At 39.1% G+C, this 19810-nt stretch overlaps 3 protein-coding genes across 3 annotated transcripts in view; 1 reads left to right on the top strand and 2 right to left on the bottom strand.

The window, feature by feature from the left end:
* The window catches only part of apba2b (amyloid beta (A4) precursor protein-binding, family A, member 2b), a 58545-nt gene extending 52084 nt beyond the window's left edge, over positions 1-6461 (bottom strand). Inside the window, 1 exon segment of the mRNA XM_063882334.1 lies at positions 5166-6461. The gene's annotated coding sequence lies outside the window, so the exon portion shown is untranslated.
* Positions 6462-6694: 233 nt separating this feature from the next.
* On the bottom strand, positions 6695-8375 carry saa (serum amyloid A). The gene is made up of 4 exons (XM_063882333.1): positions 8166-8375; positions 7977-8076; positions 7681-7819; positions 6695-6872 (listed from the first exon to the last, which is right to left on the bottom strand). Exons 2-4 carry the CDS (start codon positions 8062-8064, stop codon positions 6734-6736), a joined length of 366 nt encoding a protein of 121 aa, XP_063738403.1. The 5' UTR covers positions 8065-8076; positions 8166-8375; the 3' UTR covers positions 6695-6733.
* A 6092-nt stretch (positions 8376-14467) lies between these two features.
* Positions 14468-19810, top strand: part of syt7b (synaptotagmin VIIb) — an 80243-nt gene continuing 74900 nt past the window's right edge. Inside the window, exon 1 of the mRNA XM_063880596.1 lies at positions 14468-14665. Coding sequence (XP_063736666.1) covers positions 14632-14665 — 34 coding nt within the window. The 5' untranslated portion in view covers positions 14468-14631. The remainder of the gene's footprint in view (positions 14666-19810) is intronic.

The following is a 19810-nucleotide window of genomic DNA, read 5'->3' as shown; positions in this document are numbered from 1 at the left end:
CCCACTGCTCCTAGCACTAGGATGGGTTAAATGCAGAGGACCAATTTCACTGTGTGTGCTCTGCTGTGTGCATGTGACTAATAAAGAGGGCTTCATCCTCCGATTCTAAAGTAATGGTACAATAAAATGTAACGTACATGCAATTCAAATGGATCTAATGCCTACATTATTGTTGAGCTCTGTTTTGGTTTATGAAGCTGAGATGAAGTGAAACACTGTAGTGGTGATGTCATCTGGAGATACGCCCTCCACAGATGGTGAATAATGGAACAACTCAAAACGAGAACATGACAACAGCCATGATGAGCTCACTGGTATAGAGGAATATTTTCTGATACATAGCAACGCACCCTACATTCACAATAAAAACAACTAAATATATGAGGCTGAAGAATTGCTAAAGATGTTGCCTGATCCTGTTTTTCGAGACTGTTGGCTATGTTGGCAGGTAATTGAGTCTAAAGTCCCAAATTGTGCTGAAAACATCAGTCGACTAGTTGGACAATAGAAATGTACTCAACTTTGATATTTAAAAAAATGTTTGTCATGTATCGAGGAGAAATGCTCTGTAGGAGCCAAAATGCTTATTTAGCCTGAGTTTAAAATTTGTATTTTTCATTATTTATTTACATCACTTACTTTTCTATTTATTAAGCACTTCCGGGATTGTTCACATGGGTGTGGTTTCTTTGGTGTTTAGATCACCTGGTGCACGCCAGTTTTACGGAAGACTAAGGCTACGTGCCCACGACAACGCTCTGAAGCAAAAACGCAGATGTCCGTTTTTCCCCTCCACAATTTATCTGCGTTTATCTGCGTTCTCACGAGCGTTTTGGGGGTGGATATCTGTCTATCCATGGGAACAGGGAAAACGTATAAAACTCATAATACTCGCAGTTTGCCGATGAAGTAAGCACGCCCCGGACGTAGGTGGCAGTAGCAACAATACCAAATGCCTGTTTTGTGGCTACTTCCTCCGCGTCAGTTAGAAGAAAATGGCGAAGCGCGGCGGCAATAACAGTACGCCTAGTTCAAACTTTGTTTGGACAGATGAGGAGGTCCAGTTGCTGCTAAACACAACTTTAAACTACAAAGCCAGGAAGGCAGTGGATAATGTTGATTGGGAGAGTGTCCAAAACAAATATACTGAAATATGGGAGTCGTTCATGGAGAACTACCCACTAAACGACCCAAAGTACCCTCATGCTAAGGACCAGGTTAGCAAAGGTCATGTTGCAACCAAAATTAAAGCCGTGCGCATAAAATATAGGCATGCTGTGGACACCCAGAGCCGTAGTGGGCACGGGAGGGTGGTGTCTTTGTTTTTCGAGCTATGTGATGAAATTTGGGGTACCACCCCTGCCTCCACAACAGTAGAGCATGGCCTCGAAACGGCAGACGTAAATGATGGGGCAGCAGAGCTGGGCGGTGTAGAACTAGCAGAAGCAGAAGAATCGGTGCAGACCAGACCAAATGAATTTGCTGTTTTGCGGAGGCGCCCCTCATCGCTAAGATAGTACAGTGTACATGCCACCTTCTTCAGAGGCAGCACTGGCTGTCGCATATTAGTCGATTGACCCTCGATGTGAGGACGAAGTAGGTCAGTCAGGGCATAAAGGGAGTCTTTGGTCATGCGGAAATTTTCGTACCACGCTTGCTCGTCCACCACATCATTAACGAAGTTCTCCCACCACTCGGAGCTTCTCCCTGGCCTCGTCCACACTCGTCTCTCACTTCGTCGTGTCTCCTCCTCCGGTGCGTCAATAATGTCCAATATCCGTTGGTATCGTCTCCTATGGTCTAAATGACTCTCGGTAAAGAGTCTCGCCATTTGTTGGCCTGCATGCATACCATTCAACGCGGCTACTGCTACACGTTCATCCATGTTTATCAAAGGGCAGGCTCAAATTTGGCGCTAGAACGTCACTTCCAGATGCCTGTGCAAAAAAAAAAACCTGTGCAAAAAACGCACTTCTGCGTTTTGAACTGTTCCTACGGCGACGAGAGACTGGAACGTTTTCAAGATCTCCACTTTGAGGGGCGTTTGCGTTTTCTCCGTTTTCAACTCCTAAAAACGCCGTCGCCGTGTGCACGATAGGCACATCTGTCGAAATGTTCTACGTTTATCTGTCGTTACCGTTGTCGTGGGCACGGGGTGTAAGAGGGAACCTGTGCTGACATTTTTTTTTGACCATCTGGTCAGTAATTGTTTCATGTTCCTTTTTTTTGTGACCAAATTCTTATTGTTTTCTTGTTGTCGTCACAGAGGGACATATAAAAACAGATACAAATTATAAAGACAATAATACAAAAAGAAAAAACAAAGTGAAAAGATAGGGAGTCTCTTTCCCAAGCCAATTCATGTTCTATACTAAATGTCTTGAACCATCAACTTCGTATGGACTATCTTATGTTAAATGTGCCAAATGCCCAATATTTATTGGTATTAGTATCTCAAATGTAAGGATTTTCTAAAATAAATGTAACTTAACACATTTTATAATGTGTGTGTTAATCAAGCACTTCAACAATAACACTTTGGGCTGTGGGATAAATGGGGATGGGCTCTATCAACAATTTACTGATATTTGAGAACAGAAAAATAATTATTTGAATATCCCCTCCAACAACCAACATTTTGATCAATAAGAAAATATTATTCATATGCATCACCACAGTAGTTAGCTTTGTAACGTTAAAGGTAAACATTTATACTCACACTATTTTTTTTAACGGATTAACTAACAAGCACTCAGGTGTGAAATATACCTAGCCTCCCTCAATTGTAATTCCTCAGCATGTCTCTGTTTTCTGGTTAACACAGCAGCAGTGGTTCACAGCCTGTCCTCTACATACTAAATCCTGTGTTGAGCTGAAATTTGCTCCCTTTAATTGCTCACACAAAGCCCTCTACAGCAATACAGTTGTCTGTAACAACACTGCAGCCCCACTTATCTCACAAAGCCTCATCATTAATCATCGTTTCAATTGCCTTTTCCCCTCCTAACAGTTTTATGCAACATGAAAATCAACACCCACCCTGAAGCCCTTTAGGTTTTATTATCTCCGAATCTTTTGTTTTTGCCGAAAGGCAAACTAGTGTTTTATTGTATTTCCTCCCACTAATGTTATAAACAGAGTAGAGAATTTACATTTTATATACAGAAATCCATAGCTTATACAGAAAAGCTCTAAAGATGTTATGTATTATATAATGATGCTATGGCAGCTAAAGGACATGTTTTGTACAGCCAAGACTCATAACAAGTGTATTGAGATAAATTGTCTTGAAAGGTTAATGATTTTATACATTCTAGATAGTTATTACATTTCAAAATGTGTGAAGTATTGCTGGAGGCTCTGTCCCTATTCTCTTTCCTCCCCCAGAGTCCAATTTAGCTTCCTCTGCCAGCAGCGGGAATAAGATCCCAGCAGGCTGCAGGGAGGGTGTTTGTCCTTTAGTGCAGGTGCTATACAGAAAACTATCCCAGGCTATGGAGATGGTGAGACAATTCAGGTGACTAAAAGACAGGACAGTGCAGAAGAAGTGAGCACAGACAGAAGAGGCAGGAAAAAATGAAAACATATCATACCACCATTTAACATCACAAGGCAAAATACTGGATGCATCCTCCAAGAACTTATGGGTTTCCATCATGGCTTATATTTTTTCATCATGGCTCTCCAGGGGCACCTCAGTTTCTCTAATAACCATGCATTACACTCCTCTAGGGCAGGTCATCATCCTCTACATCAGCTGCATCACAGCCTTTGTTCTCTCTCTCTACTCCCTACCATACAGACCCCTGTCGACATCTTTGTTTGCATCAGAGTTTTACAGAGATATACAGATTCAGGTTATTAGATCATTTTTAACAACAAAAAAGATTCAATCAGTTACACCTTTTTTTGAAAACATGATTTCGGGTGTATGGAGTTTTAATACACTTCAACATGGATTTTTATTCTCTGCAATGTTTTATCCATAACTTTACTTTTGAGTTTATTTTATCTGAATGAAAGTGCATAAGTACATCAAAATATAAATGAAAGTCTATAAGGTTATGCATATAAACACAACAGACTTGCCTTGCACCACAACTATTAACCTTATGAGGCTTAACATGTACTGTGTATGCCACTGTGGTGCCAACTCCAGGGACAATATGTATGTTATGCCAGAAAACAACAAAACAACACTTGATCTGTAAACATAAGACAGCCTAAACACATCATACAAGTGGAAGATGGCCACTGAAATGGATTCCGCATGACTGGAGGAGGACAGAAGCTAAGGACATAAACTGCAGACCTTGTGAGCGTATACCCAGCTCCCTGTGAACAATGAAGAGCCAGACACATCGCCTGTCAGCAGCTGCCCTCCCCTGTGGCCGGCACTGGCACAGAGTGGTACACAGCAGGCACTAAAGGACACACAAGCCCTCCACCCAATATAGGCTTTAGACACCTACAAGCATTGCACAACGTTTAGCACTTAAACAACTTGTATTCTCAGCAGAGGCGAGATGTGTTGGAGTTACATCCAGGAGTGTGTAGCTTACGTTACACTGTTCTCAACTTCAGTATGTGGTCATGGACAGGAGGAACTGAATGTTATTTGAAACGTTACACAAGTTGAGGTAATATAAAAGAAAATAAGTAGATACCAGGATTTAATTTGCAATCACCACAAGGATAGCTCTGAGCTTACATGAGGTGTCGTTTAATAAAACGACGCAGAATATGAATTGGACTATTAAGCAGATCTAAAACATTAATGACCTTTCCTATCTCATGGGACACTAAAGGCCTATAGCAAAATAACTACAATCGATCATTATAGGCGTATACTAAATGCGCATGTATGAATCACCGATAACTGTAGCATTAGGTGTGTACAGATGTCCAAACCGATCTTATAACATATCAGGAATACATACTGCCTTGATAAAATGCCAGACTTTTAAAGCAATGCGTTTCGCTCAAAGCTCACCGCCCTGTTGTTAACACTGATGCTGAGCACAAATCCACAGGCTGGGCAGATCAGCATCCATGCACAGCTCCGTCCTCCGGCACGGTGTCTGGGAGGATGACTACTATAGCCTCGCCTACAGAGCATCCATCGATGTTTACCAGTGATTAATAAAGAGGAAAATATGTCTTACCTGGAGAACATATGCCGATCAAGTCAACTCCTTTCGGGATTTGTGAAGGATGGTGTTGGCTGTTCGTGCATCACTCGTGTGTGTCTCACGGACAGAAAGCGTACGGAGCTCAGTGCTTCCAACCCCGGAACGAGTATAACACAGAACTGCCCACTGCAGCTACCCCGCCCGAGCAGCGACAGATGCACCCGTACTCCGTTAGAGTAATCCGTTACTCGGTCGTTACCACATCCATGAAACATCTCACAGAAACCACTTGCCAGTCGGTATCAGCAAGATAAATAAATAATGTTAAACAACGATTTTTCTTTTTGATTTGTTTTCTACTTCACAACAAATTAACAGCACTGAGTGTCAAACAGCAATAGGCTTTAACACAACTCAATGTTAAATATCAAGCGAAGGGCAGTAACAATGACACCTAACCATAAATGTACGGAAGAAAAATCAATCCAGCTTGTTGATGTAGATAAACTAGCTATCAATTGCAATCAATGCGTAAAGTCTCGTGTAGTTAGTAGATCGTAGTTGACGTTAGCCAGCATGATCCCACGTAGCTACGTTAGCTAGCATTAACTGACGTTAGCCTAAAGAGTCCATGAGTCGCATAGCGTTGGTAACTATAAGCCAAACCACGCAAGTTATATTAAAACACTCAATGCTTTTGGTAATTTTTCAAAAGCTACATTTCCCAGATTCTCTGTCTTTCGAACAAGGGCATATCCCATTTCCCAACAATAAAAACAATATTTTACTAAGGCAATCTCTCCACTTAATTTAGAATGCAAATAACAAAGATGGCAGCCGGAAGTGATCTCATCTCCATGGCCTACTTCAGAAGAAAATTATAGTTACCAAAAAATCTACTAATCAATATATAGAAAAGTAGAAATGTATATGTATATGTTCAAAATGTGGCATATTTTTCTCCATCACATACAGAGTCACCTGCTTCTAAAAATATTGCCATTAATTAGTTTTATTTTGGAAATTAATTAACATATGCCTGTACTTTTTTATTATCATATGTATCAAAGTACATTTACAAATGAATCCACTATAAAGATGACCTCTAAGTACCTCAGCCTCAAATGTCTGGGAAGCAGGGCAGCACTGCTACCCAGTGGCCATGCTTCAACATTACAGCTGAATGAAGAACTAATCACGACCATAGATGGGCTGGCAGGAAATCAGACACATTAAATCCTCACATGCCAAAGAATCAGACTTAATCCCACTGAACGGCCCTTCAGACCTAACTGCTTATCGCTACTATCATAATTGTATTTAATCAGCTCTTAAAGCAACCCATGCAGACCTCTCTCAGGACTGCCTTTGCAAACATTTGAGGGTTCAATTTCTATTATTTCATTCTTGTGTTCTTTCACAATTGGGATATGGTCATAAACTGTATCTGATGTTTGCAAATAAAAATGTATTTAATCTGTTATCTAGGAATATTCCTTCTTGTAGTAATGATGACTGGTCCATAAACACACTGTCTTTGTCAATAACTCTAAAACAAAAAATATAATTTCATTCTTTTATTCATCCTCATGGCTTTCAGATTAATACTCTTGAGGAAGTCCCGCTGGCCTGTAAACGTTGGGATCTCCTCCGTTGCGTCCATGCTCATTTGCCCTTTGATCAGCAGCAGTGTCTTCAGCACCATGACCCATTCTTTCCTGCACCCACTCTCTGCCATTACTGAAATGGGAACATAGACAATGTATGTCAGAATGAGCTGATTCATAAAACAAGTTCAGTAAAAAACAAGACTGTGGTTGTCTGAGCAGGCAAGGTGTACAAATGTTTTATGGTCTTAGGCAAGAATAAGTATCATTGCAATAGGTCAAATTGTACATTTGGAAAGGATCTGTTAGAAGCTGCAGGAAGCAAAGCAGCACCACTTTTTGGGAAGAATCTGGATCTAAAATGTTAAGCAAATGCATCTATATGTTAATGAGATGGATCATCATTAAGGTAGGCCCGAATATTAGTTATTCATTGCATATGATTATAAACAAATGATTCGTATATCTGGTTGTCAGCTGCAAAGAACATCAGATATAAAGCCTTTTAATTGTGGGATAGCATATCAATTATAAAAGTTTATTAAAATGATCACTGAGGAACTGCAGACTTTATCAACAATTTTAAATTATATGTCACTCGATAGACACTTTTATCCAAAGCGACTTAAATACACTCAATACTGTTGGAAATCCACACAGGAGCAATTTGTTGTCTTGCCCAGGGACACAGAGGCCTGCTGACTCCAGTGGTCTCCTGATCTGAAGATCAGCACACTAACTCACTGGGCCACAGCCTCCGTTAAATAACAATAAAACAAATAGATAAATAACAATGTATAATCTAATATATAAGATAAGAATGCAGAGAAAAACATTTTCTTTGATCAATCTGCTGCTTTACAAAAAAGAATGTTAGAAAAAAACAAAGAGAAACAGCCAACAATGTAAAAGAAGGTGTTTTCCTACACTTTGCTCCTCACCTGATCACCTCAGCTGCCCATTTGCCTCCTTCTCCTCTTCTGGCAGCATCAGCGTTTCCTCTAGCATGAAAATATTTGTCTGAGTCTTTCCAGTTGGCCTCCCTCATATCACTGTATGCTCGCCACATATCACGACTTCCTGGTCAGGACCACAGGGTAGTCAAATAAAGGAGAGAATTCAGATACAAACAAACAAACAAACATGTCTTTGACAACTGTAATTCATAGATACAGTACATGGTATGCAATTATTCACATAGTTATTTTGGAGATGTTAAAAAGGGAATGTTTCTAACCTTGAACAGCTTCTTTAGGAAACATGTACCACTGTGCATTGGTTTCCACAATTAGGAACAGAGCAATTCCTGCTAGAAGCAACTTCATGGTTCTAGATGTCTAAAGAAAATGTTACAATTACTTACAGCTCATTATTAAACCATAAATACATACATGTACCTTTATATTTTCAGATGTGTCAAACTTACTTTGCCGTTCCTGTAGAGTGTTTAGTAGTCTTAACAGATCGTAAAGTATCTTACCAGTGAATAGTAGTACTGATTTGACTCTACTTATATTAAGTTGGGTGGTAGGATTTCTCAATAATGGACATTTCTGACCATGTGTGGTCCAGTTTGAGATAAGAAATATCTAAAAAACACAGTGAGGATATTCCCTAATTGCACAACTACACACAGTTTTATGTTAGCAAACATGTAAAAAGATACTACGGGTCATCTCTTCCCTTCCCTTTCCCCTCACCATTTCTTTGCCACGTGATCTTTATTGAACAGATAATATTTGTATTACCTTTGTAACAGATTATTTTAAAATAATTTTAAAAAACAATCAACTGATTACATAGAGTGTGGAGAGTAACTTCTTTAATAAATAAAATCTCTTGTCAAGTTTATGGCTTGTATTAGAAGTTGTCCGTCTCATAACTTCTACTACCTTATTGTTTGACGAATGCTTTTGCTTATGTTGTCCTCGTAAACTCAGATCACTTTTGAAAAATGTTTGCAAGTAAAATATGACTCGAGCTATCAATAACAAGACATGGATTTTTGCTATGAACCATGGGAAAGAAAGGTCACAGGGGCTTTGGTTAATCCTTATTTTTTACTTATATTACAAACATTAACCATTGTCATAAAAACAGACACATATTTTCTTATGTTGAATGAATGACCCATCTTTTAATCTGGTGATAATGGATTGTTGTACATTTCTTTATTTTTTGTATTTAATGTTGTGTTCAGTCCTCTCACTGAAGAAGCTTTGGTTGTTCTATAGTCCTGTTGCAAAATAGGGGGGACGTTTATTGAGATAAAGAACACCACATGTGATATGAGCGCCTGTTTGCTTAAACTGTACTTACCTTATAAGGAACTGTTGACCTGTTTAAAGCCTGCTCGTTAACATTTAACATTTTGGGAGTCTTATTTTAGTTGTGACAGAGTAAAGAGCTTTTAGTCAAACAGGAGGTAAAATAATTTATTTTAGTGGTCCGAGGACTGTTGATGGCCTAAAAAAAATATGATTTAAATGATATTTGTAAATTCCTCATACTTTATTTTAATGAAGACTATTATTACCTGTTGTAAAAAAAATGTTTGGGATGTCTAACATATAAATACATATATCAATCATATTCAGTCATAAGCTTTATGGCTAATACCATCACACACAGGTGCTATGATAGTGAAGATTTATTGAGCAGATAAATGCTGTGCATCATGCTGTCCTTCAATCTTCTACAAACCTGTCGTTCCTTTTTAGAGATATCTACTGCCAAATTCCCCTACACTGAGATTGTTTAGGTTTTTCCCATTTCTTTTAATTGATTCAATGGAGCTTTAGTAGTAAAAATGTCTGTGCTTTTTAACATCTTTCAAGATTTTACAAAATGAAACATTATGGTTTTGGGTAACAGTTCTTATCCAGAAATGTTGGGTAGGAGCAGTTCATGGACTCAAAAGGAACTTTGTTAGAGATGCTCTTTGGTGAGAGAAACATAAAGTTTGTGTAATGATTGCTTTTTGTCAAGTAAACTGAAACTTCATTGTGATCTCAAAATCCAATTGTGTAAAACCCAATGACTTTGTGTAAGAAGAAACAAATATATATAACTATATATCTACTATAAGAGCACTGACCTCTCTGTACTTTCAAAGCCTCTTATCTAGCTAGCTTTTTAACAGTCATTTCTTTTCATCGAAGGATAATCTCTTGTCTGACAGTTTTCACTCAATATTTAAATACCTCTACATTTATACAATTTTTCTTTCCCAGTTAACCCCATTCTTCTGTTGAACAAGATTTAATGTCAAAGGGCATATTTTAAAATGCACTGTTAGTATGTGTCTGTGAATATACTTTACCTTATTGTCAATGAGTCGTTATACAGTGGAGGAAATAAGTATTTGATCCCCTGCCAATTTAGTTAATTAATTTTTATGGTAGGTTTATTTTAACAGTGAGATACAGAATCTAAAAAAAAAATCCAGAAATTTACATTACAAAAAAGATATAAATTGATTTGCGTTTAATTGTGGGAAATACGTATTTGATCCCCTTGCAACCAACAAGTATTCTGGCTCCCACGGAACGGCTAATTAAGTCCTCCTGCTTTAAGAAATTACTCCTGATGTCAACTCGTTACCTGAATAAAAGACACCTGTACACAGTCAATAAATTAGATTACAACCTCTCCACGAGGGCAAGACCAAAGACAGGTCTTGTGATCATGGTGCAACTAATGTCCAAGGACATCAGGGACAAGATTGTAGACCTGCACAAGGCTGGAATAGGCTACAAGACTAGCAGCAAGCAGCTTGGTGAGAAAGAGACAACTGGTTTGATTATTAGGAAATGGAAGAAGCACAAAATGACCATCAATCGCCCCTTCGGTCTAGGGCTCAACAAACAATGATCATGAGAAAGGTGAGTGATCAGCCAATAACTATACAGGAGGGTCTTGTTAATGATCTGAAGGCAGCTGGGACCACAGTCACGAGGAGAAAACTATTGGTAACACACTATGCCGTAATGGAATAAATTCCTGCAGCAATCCTGCTCAAGAAGGCACATGTACAGGCCGTCTGAAGTCTGCCAGTGATCCTCTGAATGATTCAGAGAAGGCTTATGAGAAGGTGATGTGGTCAGATGAGAACAAAATCAAGATCTTTGACATCAACTCGACATGTCGTCTTTCGAGGAAGAGAAATGCTGCCTTTTACCCCAAGAACACCATCCCCAGCATCAAGCATCGAGGTGGAAACATGATGCTTTGGGGGTGTTTCTCTGCTAAGGGGACAGGGCGATTCACCGCATCGAGGGGAGGATGGAGGGGACCATGTAACATAAAATATTTGCTGATAACCTCCTTCCCTCAGCCAGGACACTGATAATGGGACACGGAAAGGTCTTCCAGCACGACAATGACCCAAAACATACGGCCAAGGCAACTAAGGAGGGGCTACTGAAGAAGCCCATTAATGTGATGGAGGGTTCTAGCCAGTCTCTGGGCCTTCATCTCATAGAAAATCTGGGGAGGGAGCTGAAGCTTCCAGTTGCCAAGCATCTAAATCCCTCCTGAGATGTGAGGAAACCTGGTGACCAACTACAAAAAAAAAAAATCTGACCTCTGTGCTGTCGGACAAGGCTTTCTCTACCAAGAACTAAGTCATGTTTTGCAAGGGGATCAAATACTTATTTCCCCCAATTAAATGCAAATTAATTTATATATTTTGTACATTTTGAACATGTACATTTCTGGATTTATTTGTTGATATTGTGTCTGTCACTGTTAAAATAAACCTACCATAAAAATTAGACTGTTCAGGTCTTTGTAAGTTGGTAAACTAAATAAATTGGCAGGGGATCAAATGCTTATTTCCTCCACTGTTAGTGCTTGTTTCCTCATTTATTCTTAAAAGCGCAAGTTCTTTGTATTGCTTTGAGCACAAATGTGTCAACAGTCAAATCTTTTCCTGGTCATTCATCAGAAGAAGAAATCAAAATAGATCATGTATTTTGGAGTAAAATAGATTGCAACTCATTATCAGATTTTTATAAAAAGATAATAAGATATTATACATAAGGATCGGCTTGAAAACACAAGTTACTGGTTACCTTTTTTTTTTTTTTGATGAGCAAACTTTACAAAACCATCTAAAGACATCCATACTTCTGCTGTTAGATATCCAAAGAACACAGTGAAAGTGTGAATGTTGAAGTTAATCTGATGATAAAATGCTGCTCATTGGTCAGTGTTTAAACAAAGGTACAAGAACTTGGAGGAGGATGTAATTGCACTGGATGGCACTTTGAATATCTTGATCGGGTCACGCATTTCTGTGGAGCCTCCTCTTTTGTGCATATCTAAGGTCATTATGCTTCAGTAATACAACAGATTTTCCCAAGATTGCTGTCTTCTTTAGCTGTGTTGCTTTTTAATCTTATAACAATAACGGAGTCCTTTGCGATATAATGGTTTCAAAATGACCTGGAATCTGTGCGTGCTTATGAACCTCTTCTTTTTGTGTAGAAATAAAACAACCACCCACACACTGGGCAAATCTTTATGAAATTAGGCAACGTCACTGAAACCCCCTGGAGGATTAAAGCATGGCTTGAGTTGTGCTGATAAATGTGTCGTTTATAGCTCAAAGAAGACACTGTGACAGGCTATTAAAAATTAATCAAAAATATAGTGTGCAGAGAAAGTGAGGGTTAGAAAGAAAGCTGATGCAGTGGGAAGCTCAGGACAAGAAACAACTGTTTATGTCTTGTATCTGATACAAAGAGGGAACATCATTTGTCAGGGATTATTGCGTTGTGTATGCAATAGATCAAATCAAATCCCCATTTACCCTAAAGTAAAACCAGCGAGACTAAAATAGAAGTCTATCTGCTTTACACGGATGTAAAAAAACTAACACAAGATGTCAGAGGTGCTATCACAGGAGAGGTGTTAGACAGAAATCTGAGAGGCAGATAAAAAGGAACAAAGGTGTTAAGCAGACTCAACATAGCAGAGCACTGAACTGGTACTGAGCTGTAAAGTACAATAATCCAGCATTGGGATCTTTTCTTTCCCTGAAATCATCTTTATGTCAGTCAGATAAAGTCCATTGACTCAGAGAAAGACAAACAAAGCATATTTCTATGAGTTTTTAACTGTATTTGTCGCAAGAGGAAATTTGCTCTCAAATAAATAAACTTTGTGATAAATCTCAGTTCTTATAGATCTTATTCCAAGCGGGTTTCAATGCAATTTAGGGAAGGAAATATAAATGAAGTAAAGATAAATTAATTTATTAATATGCTGATGAAAATCACGAAATTTGCCATCAAAGACTTTTACAATCCACACCCTCTGTTCTTTCACCGTCATTACGGAAAAGGAAAAACTCAATTCTTCTGTAATGGGCAAACATGCAGAAACCACAGCGCAATTTCTTACTTGCAAACGGTTTTTTTCTAAATCAGACTGCAGGTGGTTTTTGCTTTAAAAACTAAATTGATTAATCCTATGGTACACAAAAACAAATACACATTTAAATACAACCCAATGAGAGGGAGAATATTTCCATCTTATACAATACCTTTTGAGGCACGTGCCTGTACAAATAATGTATTTCAAAGCTAAAAAATAAATACTTTCCTGTCACTCCAAAATCTGTTATTTGATATTTCGTAATGATAATTTTATTATCAAGTTTTACCTTGATATATACCCATCTTCATACAGGTCGAAAATAGTATTTTAAACAACAAAATACCACTTTAAAACTTGTCCATGCTGTATATGCAACAGCCTGTTATAATGGATAGGAGGGTGGATCTACCCCATCAGCCGGCTGCCATTGACTGATGTGTAACGCTAGGAACCGCCAGTGAGCCATATTACGCGTGTGGCTTTGGGCGAACGTGGCTGGTGAGTCAATGTGTCTTGTCGACTGTATGGGCCTATTGGCTGTATAGGCATGATGATCATAATGAAAGCACACAGGCTGCTCGTGACAGTGACACGAATAAAAAGCTCCATAGAAGATGACCACGTGAGTTGGAGGTGAAACGTGTCGGCTACAATTTGTGCGTAAAAAGGCATATTTATGCACGGCTATGAACACGTAAATTCCATTGATAGTTGTTTCCACATTGAAAGCAGCGGTCTAAGGATGATTGATGATGAGGGCTGATAGTGAAACATATGAAGTAATCTCAATTCTGGTTCATATTACCAGAATTGTTGCTTAGGCTACTTCTGATTTTACCTGTGATCCTATCATGTCACAGAGCAGAGGCAAGCGGTATACATCAATAAAATCAATAGTCTGTCATAATTACCACTATTGTCAACATTGCTGGCTAAAACTAGCCTGAAAGCTGTATAGCCAAGGGCGTTTTCTGTTGTTCTGTTATGATCGACAATGGCCTATACAGATACCAACTATGCACAATGAAAATTCCAATGTATTTCTCTTAAATTGACATCATGAGCTTCTCATGAATGTGTAGTTTCCGAGTGAAAGTGTGCGCAAAATATCTCTCCGGAGCCTCGGATGAACATCACTGAGGGTGCACAGATTCCTCGCCTCAGCTGAGTAGACGACCTCCTACCGACTTTCTTCACGTCACCCCGCCCGTCTGCCAGCCGTCTCCTCCCTAAAACCTTCGCTGCGACCATTCCTCTGAGCGTCTCTGGGCTCAGAGAAGAACAGACTGAGAGAGACCAGGAGAAAGTGAGAGAGAGAGCACAAAATACACACAACATCACCTAGACTACCCGCTTCATCCAGCACAACAGGGAGGAGGACGCACAAGTGCAGGCGCGTCCATGCGTGCCAGCCGAACAAGAAAATAAGCGGGTAAAAGGACCACAAATCCAAACATTGGACTAAGAGTTAATCTAACAGCCTAAATGAGTACATTGTAAGAAGAGTCATGCATCTCAACAGAGAAGAAGATAACAGCAAAGGTGAGCAAAAATGTCAGCGAGAATCGGTGGGTGATTTTAAACCAGACTGTGTGTGTAGTTCAAAGCTTCGCGTTGGTTGCCAGATGCCCTTGAGTGTGAAATGTTGATGTCAAGTAATGATGCTGGGGGTCATTCCAACAAGCTGATGGTAACTGCTGGAATCGCACTGTTATTGCCTGTGTCTTTCACCAAAAAGCCTTGCATGGCAGCAAGAAGGGCTGTTGCAGACACCCAAAGGTGGCAGGCAATGTGTCTGTCTGCCAGAGACACTTGAGCACTTGTTGTGCGCGATACGGTCATTTCGCACGAGGTGGCCTGAGCGTAAATACACAAGGTCATCCATTCTTGGTCACATTAACGAGCAGTATTTCGTGTTGATGCATGTGTTGGTACTGTTGTCTGTATTTGAGTGGCCGCGGATGTTTGTCCTCCGATGTGGTCGGAGAGGAGAATTAGAGAGCAGACGGTGTGTAATGACTCGCACCGCTTCATCAAGATAAGTAACGATGGAGCACAGCTTCAGGTGCCTCTGTCAGAGCCATACACAGTATTTTTTTTACTCCTAACCTATGAACTGAATTCGAGGTCACTGACTAACACCTGATGCTGAAGGAGATTTGTCCCTGAATGTCTGTGGATATGCAGCCTGTTTCCTATTTATGCATTATAAAATAACACCAATAGGACATGCATGTTGTCCACCACACCCACATATAACAAGTTAAGTGCCATATCACCATCATCTGACACCTGCACGGTTTAACCTGTAGATTCACCCATTTATTTTATTTCATTAAAAAACTAAACTCTTAAACTGCAAATGTGAATGTAAAGAAGTGAGATATTGGCAGTGCACTGTGGCCCTAATCCCAGTTTTATGTTAGATATAATAGTAACAACACCTGAAGTGGTTGAAATCTCTCTATAAGCTCTCATTTTGTCACATTTCAGAAGCATGCTGATTATGATGTATATTGCCAGCAAGGGAATACAACATTTCATTTTTTATGTGCAGCTGTCAGGCTTTATGGCCGGCTAATATCTTTGTTTTTTTTTAACCAGCTGTAGAGCATGCTGTTTAGTGAGGAGTTCCCCATGTGGTGAGGTGTGCCCTGCACAGTGGCACTCTATGTCTCCCTCATCCAAAATTTCTTGTGACCTCGATGCCAGATATGGCTCACCAGGGACAAAAGATGAGTCACCATCTGCAACTAGAAGTGATTTTATGATTAGATGACAGGTGTGTGTGTGTGTGTGTGTGTGTGTGTGTGTGTGTGTGTGTGTGTGTGTGTGTGTGTGTGTGTGTGTGTGTGTCTCAGAGTGTTAGCAGCTAAAAGTGAGAGGGAATGTGTGAGAGAGAGGTGTTTGAGTCAAAAAGTATTAATGAGAAGGAGGAAAATAATAGCCGTGCTGAAGGATTTTCTATTTGGACGACACTTATCTAAAGGCTTTCTTTAAATAAGTAATGGATCCTACTAACGATAACAATACAAATAAATAAACAGTTCATTTGTTGAGTATGTTATTTTACTTATTACAATAGGAAATTGCAACAGCAGCCAAAAATAATATTTGAAATAATAGATAAAGTAATAATACAAATTCCAGAAAACATCTCCTTATTAAGTTGAATTAATGAAATAACAGTATTCATCCCAAGCAGGTTAAACATTAGAAAAATAAGACTATATCAATAATTAAAAGGCATAACAATAAAAAGTACTGATGTGAATTTACACATATTCACATAAGCATTGTCTGGTAGACCTTGTTCAAATGTATTTCTTCAAGCATCAAACTGACATGATGCTTAAACAAACAATAATTGTGCCAGGAAGAAGCAAGCAGACTGTTTTATCTTTAAACTGTAAATCTGTAACCCTGACAAACAGCTATTAAGTATAACTTACTGTGTGTGACATTTTAAAGATGCCTGAAGTTAATGTACTGTTAGGCTGTAGTGAGTTTAACCGCTTAAACCCTCAGCTGAAACACTAAGCGTTATTTGCTTTACGGCGGTCTACTCTGTCAAAAGGAATCTGATCAATGGCTCATGTCCAGACTTAGTATAAAGAAGTTAAAAACATTTCCCATAATAGACACTCTCTTTTGAAATGAAATTTAGGGAATAAAAATGTTATTTTTCCCCAAAAAATTAAAATGAATGTTACTTATACCACACTAGCTCTGAGGTTGAGATGTTATGTAAGCAAACCAGGAAGATGTGAGTCAAGCTTAAATTGCTGTTTTGGTCAGCTGTGTTTATGTATACCTTTTAGCGGTTGGTAAAGTCATGATTTGTTTTGAGGTAGGCTACCTGTTGGTTCAAAAATTACAAATGCACCCTCGTTTTAATTCACTCACAGACTGAACTTAACTGTAAAATTATAAAAAAGTCATCAGTATGCCCAAGCAGCACTAAGTTTGAAAATATTAGCTGTCATGTGCTTTGGATCATGCAGCTGGATATCTTTTCAGGGGTATGCTGTACATCAGTCGATGCATTGTGCAGTGACACAAATCATTACCTCACAGCAAGAACGAGGATACACAGACTCAACTTCTTCCCTCCTGTTATCGATTATATTACAACTCTGGGTTTTTGTTGCAAATGTTAAATCTTTCTCTGTGAATCTCATTGGGATGTTTATGTAATGAAATATAATGATATGGATTGCTAGCCTTCTGAATTAATCAATGTATCTCACAAAGAAAACACAGAAATACACATAAGGCTGTGTTTTGTCACCCATCCTCTTCCCCAGGCATAAACCAAATCACCTGCAATACGGATTGTCACTTCTTAAAAATGATGATGACATGGCCTTGGTGGTGCTCTTGACATACAACCATGGTGGCCGCATACAGGCAGTATGCAGGATGTATGTGGACACAGTGATCCTCACACCCCACACCCTCTCTCTGGACCAATCCCACTGGAGGAACAGGTGATGGAAGAGGTCGAGATCTTTAAGTGTCCGGGCACTGAGATCGACTAGCACTTGTCCTTCACTCAACATTCGGACAGGTTCTGCAAAAAGGCCTAACGTATCTTCTGAGACAGCTGAAAGATTGAATCTCAAACAGGACAGTTTAAAAGCCGCTCACCGGATATCATCAAATCAGTCCTCACATCGAACACTGCATCCTGGTACCACCATCTCACAGAGAAAGACAAAGGAAAAAACCCACATGAAACATCAATGCAACCAAAATCGCCAGCACCAATCAAACCCAAATTTCAGACTTTCATAGTCATGCAGTCAAAAGGAAAGGACTTCATCATGAAGGACCCGTCACGCCTTTTTACCATTCTTACAGCTACTTCCATCAGTCAGCTGCACCAAAGCACCTCTAGCCATAAAAATAACTTTGAAAACTTTCTAATTCCCACTGCAATATCCATTTTAAGCAAGGCCAAACAGACTGATACTTATGCAGTTTCCCCAGCTGCTCTTATTACCCTCCACCAAGGAGGTAATGTTTTCGATGTGTTTGTCCGTCTGTCAGCTGCATAACGTGAAACCACTGGCAAGGTTTTCATCAAACTTGGTGCAAGCGTATAGTATGGGCCAAGAAAGATCCCAATCAATTCTGAAGCAGATCCAAATTATGGGGTGAATATACAAATTATTACATTGTTCTGTTAGCATTGCGAAATAGGTTATTTACCCTGGATGGAGGTCTGCAAGGGCCTTTGTAGCGTATTTATGGATTTCAATTTAATTATATGAGCCTTTAATGGGTGTATGTTTTTATGTTGTTTGTGAGCTCCTATCCTAGGATAATTTTTCTATCATTATGTTTAACAAACTAGTTTTTTAACAATACAATTGGCTGCATACTTAATGGACTGACAGCTTGTTCAAATTAGATCATGCTTCTTGTTGACTGTGAGCTGTGAGAGGCTTTAACCCCCTCACTACCCTGGCCAGGATAAGCATTGCAGAAGGTGGAGGGATTTCTGAAGTTTTTTTTCCTGTTAAGTTAATAGCAATTTAGTTAGTGTTGCCTGGATTTGGGTTCTCACCTTCATGCGATCAGGATATATTATTCATATACAGTACATTATCTGAACTTGCCACATAATGAAAAGACTGTAAATCTAACTGTTGGCAGCTTTTCATGGTGTAATTATTTATTCAAGGGATCTGGGCCTCATTTGTGTTGATGTCACTGAATGGGTTTTAAATTGATGCGATAAGGCTGTTTCTGTATAGCACATTGAGCCGGCATTGCAAGCCTATGGAGAACGAAATATGTAATTTGCAATCTACAGGATGTCATTATGTATTTCATTAAAAGAGCAGAGTATCATATCTCTAGGAAACATTTAAGATAACAAGAAGTGGGACATTATGGAGTGCAAGGCAGAGATAGTCTTTGTTTTTTTGTGGTTGGTTTCTGATGGTCCTCCTGCAGTTTTGCTGTAATCTCTACAGCCCAGGTGTAAATGTCAGGTGTCAACTAGGCCTTAATGCAAGGTGCAAAAGAAAATCATTATTAATCCGTCAACTGAACACTCGGAGAATATTGTTTAATATGACTAGCATTCAGCAGATTCAGTTTAATTATGTTTTGGTTCAAAACTAATGGGCTGGAATCTTATTAGTGGTTCAAAACAAGTTGCAAGAAAGAGGAGAGAGACAGAGAAGTAATTAATGAAATCTGAAACAGAAGTATTTATATTCCCTCGGAGCCACAATATTTTGAGGGTAGCGACTTAGATTTAGAGACTCAAGGGACAAGCCGCGAGGCCATAAAAAAGAAATATTGCTCGGTTCTACTTAGCTGTACACATATATACAACCAAAGAGGAAAATGATAGATGATCACGTCAAAAGAAGAGGAGGGGACACAATGTGTCATGAAGACAGAGACAGGTTTTTGTGGTGAGCAGGGCTGAATGAATACATTCTTTGTATTCAGTAAACTGTCAAGACGGTTTTACTGAAATGTTAAATATTGCAACTGAAAGGTAAAAAAATGATCATGGTCATGCTGAAAAAAATGAACAACAACGTTGACTTTTGACTGTTTGAACCAGGAAAAGTCTCAGAAAAGACTGGAGCTTAAAAGGTAACTTAACACACCTAGGGAATCTTGTCTTTGCTGAACTGCTGTGATTTACCCTTTAACCTTGCT

This window comes from Eleginops maclovinus, chromosome 4 (genome assembly GCF_036324505.1).
Source record: "Eleginops maclovinus isolate JMC-PN-2008 ecotype Puerto Natales chromosome 4, JC_Emac_rtc_rv5, whole genome shotgun sequence".
Taxonomy (NCBI): domain Eukaryota; kingdom Metazoa; phylum Chordata; class Actinopteri; order Perciformes; family Eleginopidae; genus Eleginops; species Eleginops maclovinus.
The sequence above is the reverse complement of the archived record's forward strand: the minus strand, read 5'-3'. Positions and strand labels throughout refer to the sequence as shown.

Coding starts and splice junctions, on each gene's coding strand:
- saa (XM_063882333.1), bottom strand. CDS start 8,064: ATGAAGTTGCTTCTAGCAGGAATTGCTCTGTTCCTAATTGTGGAAACC. Junction 7,820..7,976: donor TCCTAAAGAAGCTGTTCAAG/GTTAGAAACATT, acceptor GGTCCTGACCAG/GAAGTCGTGATATGTGGCGA. Junction 6,873..7,680: donor TGGGCAGCTGAGGTGATCAG/GTGAGGAGCAAA, acceptor TTCCCATTTCAG/TAATGGCAGAGAGTGGGTGC.